The following is a 2,724-nucleotide window of genomic DNA, read 5'->3' as shown; positions in this document are numbered from 1 at the left end:
GGCTTTCTCAAATCTGGTTAAATCTCTTCCTCAGCAAAGACCTAGACCAACAACAACGAAATTTGTGAAGAAGCTAGATATTTTACAGGAAGTTCATTTGCCCCCGACCATTCCTCGCATGGCAGCCATTTCCTTAGCAAAGAAAGGATTAATCGGGCAATTTACAGGACTGTGGCCTTCCCCCAAAACAGTGCAAAGGTGGGTTGAACGGAACTGGTCGGACAAGATTCAAGGCAAAATATCCATCAGATTCTGTGGTAGAGGATACTTCACCTTTCATTTCGAAACTAAGGAGGACAAGGATCTAATCTTCAGAAACGGACCTTACTTTATGGACTCCAGGGGTCTCTATCTCAACAAATGGACCCCGGATTTCGATCCAGAGCTAGACATACCAAGCGCAGTTCCAGTCTGGGTCAGGCTGCCCCATCTTCCTCTTCACTGCTGGGGCGACGATTCGGTCAAAGCAATAGGAAACGCGGTCGGAAAATACATAGACCGCAGTGAACCCAAAGACAACATGCAGGCCTGTGCGCGGATTTGTGTTGAAGTTGATCTGGGGCGTGGACTGCCGGAAGCCATCAAACTGAAAGTAGACGACTGGTGCCACATTCAGCAGCTGGATTATGAACAGATCCCCTTCAAATGCAAGGTATGTCACGAATATGGACATTTTGCAAATAGATGTACTAAAATCATAAATGTAGAATCAGAAGAGCAAGAAGGGCAATGGGAAACTGTAAAAAGGAAAAAATCATCGCCCCCTCAGAAACCATCGGACTCTGAAGCTCCTGGGCCTTCCCACCAACACCCCTCCAATCCTCATTCAGCCCACCAGCTCCCTTCCTCTTCCTCCCAGCAACCTCCTCTCCATCACCCCTCCTCTCCCCCTCGATCTGTGGATCCCTCCATTCCTCCATCTTCTAATCCTTTCGCATCTCTCACTGAGGAAGATTCCGACCCCTCATCTGATCCTCCTCTCCATCCCTCTCCCCCTCACATTTCTCAACCCTCCCCTGATACCCCCTCTGCCAGAATAACCAGAAGTTCTTCAAAGGATCATGGAGCGCCCAGTGATGTTCCCAAAAAAGGGCCTGGCAAAAAATCGGCCAAACAGCAGAGAGAAGAAAGCACTCAGAAAGATATCGCCATGGGCTCTCAGACTCCTATAGAATCCTTTATCCTTGGACACTCGGATAAAGAAAACAATACCAAAGGCAAAGAGAGGCGAGCACCTCTCCATGTATCTGGTAAATCATGATGAAAATGCTATCCTGGAACAGTAGGGGACTAGGGCACCCCTCCAAGATAGCAGCCCTTAAGGATTTAATCCAAAGTGAAAAGCCTGAAATCATCCTTGTTCAAGAAACAAAGCAGGATCAATCTGAAATCAATAGAGTCATCAGCCAGCAAAAGCGTTACAGTGGTTGTGCAAGTGAAGCAAGAGGAGCCTCAGGTGGCATCCTAACAATGTGGGACAGTAACAAATGGAGCTGCAATTCCACCAAAATACATCAGAACTGGATCAACGTTAATCTAGAAAGCAAGGAAGATGGAACAACGGTAAAAATCTACAATATTTATGCTCCGAATCACTACAGGGAGAAGGAAGTGTGCTGGAATACTTTGGAAACAAATATAGAAGAAGAACAGGACAACAATCTCATTCTTGCAGGGGACTTCAATTTGGTTTTGCATGCCAACGAAAAAAGAGGGGGAAACTTCAACCCAGACCCTTTCAGAAACCGACTTGAGAGCATTATGCAGGATCAAGATCTGATCGATATCAAACCCAAGAACTGCAAGTATACCTGGAGCAACAGACGATTAGGAGCTGGCAACATCATGGAGCGCCTTGACAGGTTCCTCATAAATATAAAATATCTGTCCACCTTCACCACTGGCCAGTCAAATATTCTTAATGTCTCCGCCTCTGATCATTATCCAATAATACTTACTCTGCACAGACATTGCCAGCTAGGACCTCTTCCTTTCAAATATTGTTCTCTCTGGAATTGTATCCCTGCAGCAAAAGACGCGGTGTGGTAGGCTTGGACCCAACATGTAGAAGGCTCCCCGACTTATATCTGGGAGACAAAATTAAAGAGAATAAGGCAGGCTCTAAAACACTGGGCAAAGAGCAATTACCAAGAGCCCGAGTTGAGTAAAAAGAAAATTAAGAAAGATCTTGAGGAAGTGCAGCAAAATATTGAAGTCTTTGGGCTTTCCCGGCAAGCCAAAGAGAACGAAATAAGACTTTATACCCAGCTGAAACAAACTATAAGGGATGAAGAAATTAAATGGAGACTGAAGTCAAGGCAGCTGTGGCTGCACGAGGGAGATAAAAATACTTCATATTTTCATAAGCAGGCTACAATCAGAAAGGTTCGAAATATGGTGAGCACAATAAGGGATAGCGATGGGAATAGCTACAACACCCAGGATTCCATAAAAGAAGCAGCCACCAATCACTTCAAAAATCTTTTGACAGAGGAAAAAAGTGAGGAGGATTACACAAGTTTACTTCAGCACATGCCTAAAGCTGTCACCCAAGAAACAAACAGCAAGCTCACGCAAGAAGTAGAAGAAGAAGAAGTTCAAAAAGCAGTATGGAGCCTTCACCCAGACAAAGCTCCAGGACCTGATGGGTTTCCAATCAGTTTTTACAGAGAGTACTGGCAGATGATCAAAAAAGATCTTTTAAAGATGATACGATGGGTTTTA

The 2,724-nt window shown here is 44.8% G+C and overlaps 1 protein-coding gene across 1 annotated transcript; it reads left to right on the top strand.

Moving 5' to 3' along the window:
- Positions 1-1,257: 1,257 nt before the first annotated feature.
- On the top strand, positions 1,258-2,049 carry LOC149248336 (uncharacterized). The gene has a single exon (XM_089449157.1). It carries the CDS (start codon positions 1,258-1,260, stop codon positions 2,047-2,049), a length of 792 nt encoding a protein of 263 aa, XP_089305283.1.
- Positions 2,050-2,724: the final 675 nt, after the last annotated feature.

Source organism: Pinus tabuliformis, chromosome 7 (genome assembly GCF_031772625.1).
Source record: "Pinus tabuliformis cultivar Carrire ecotype Pingquan chromosome 7, CPIR1, whole genome shotgun sequence".
In the NCBI taxonomy this organism is placed as follows: domain Eukaryota; kingdom Viridiplantae; phylum Streptophyta; class Pinopsida; order Pinales; family Pinaceae; genus Pinus; species Pinus tabuliformis.
The sequence above is the reverse complement of the archived record's forward strand: the minus strand, read 5'-3'. Positions and strand labels throughout refer to the sequence as shown.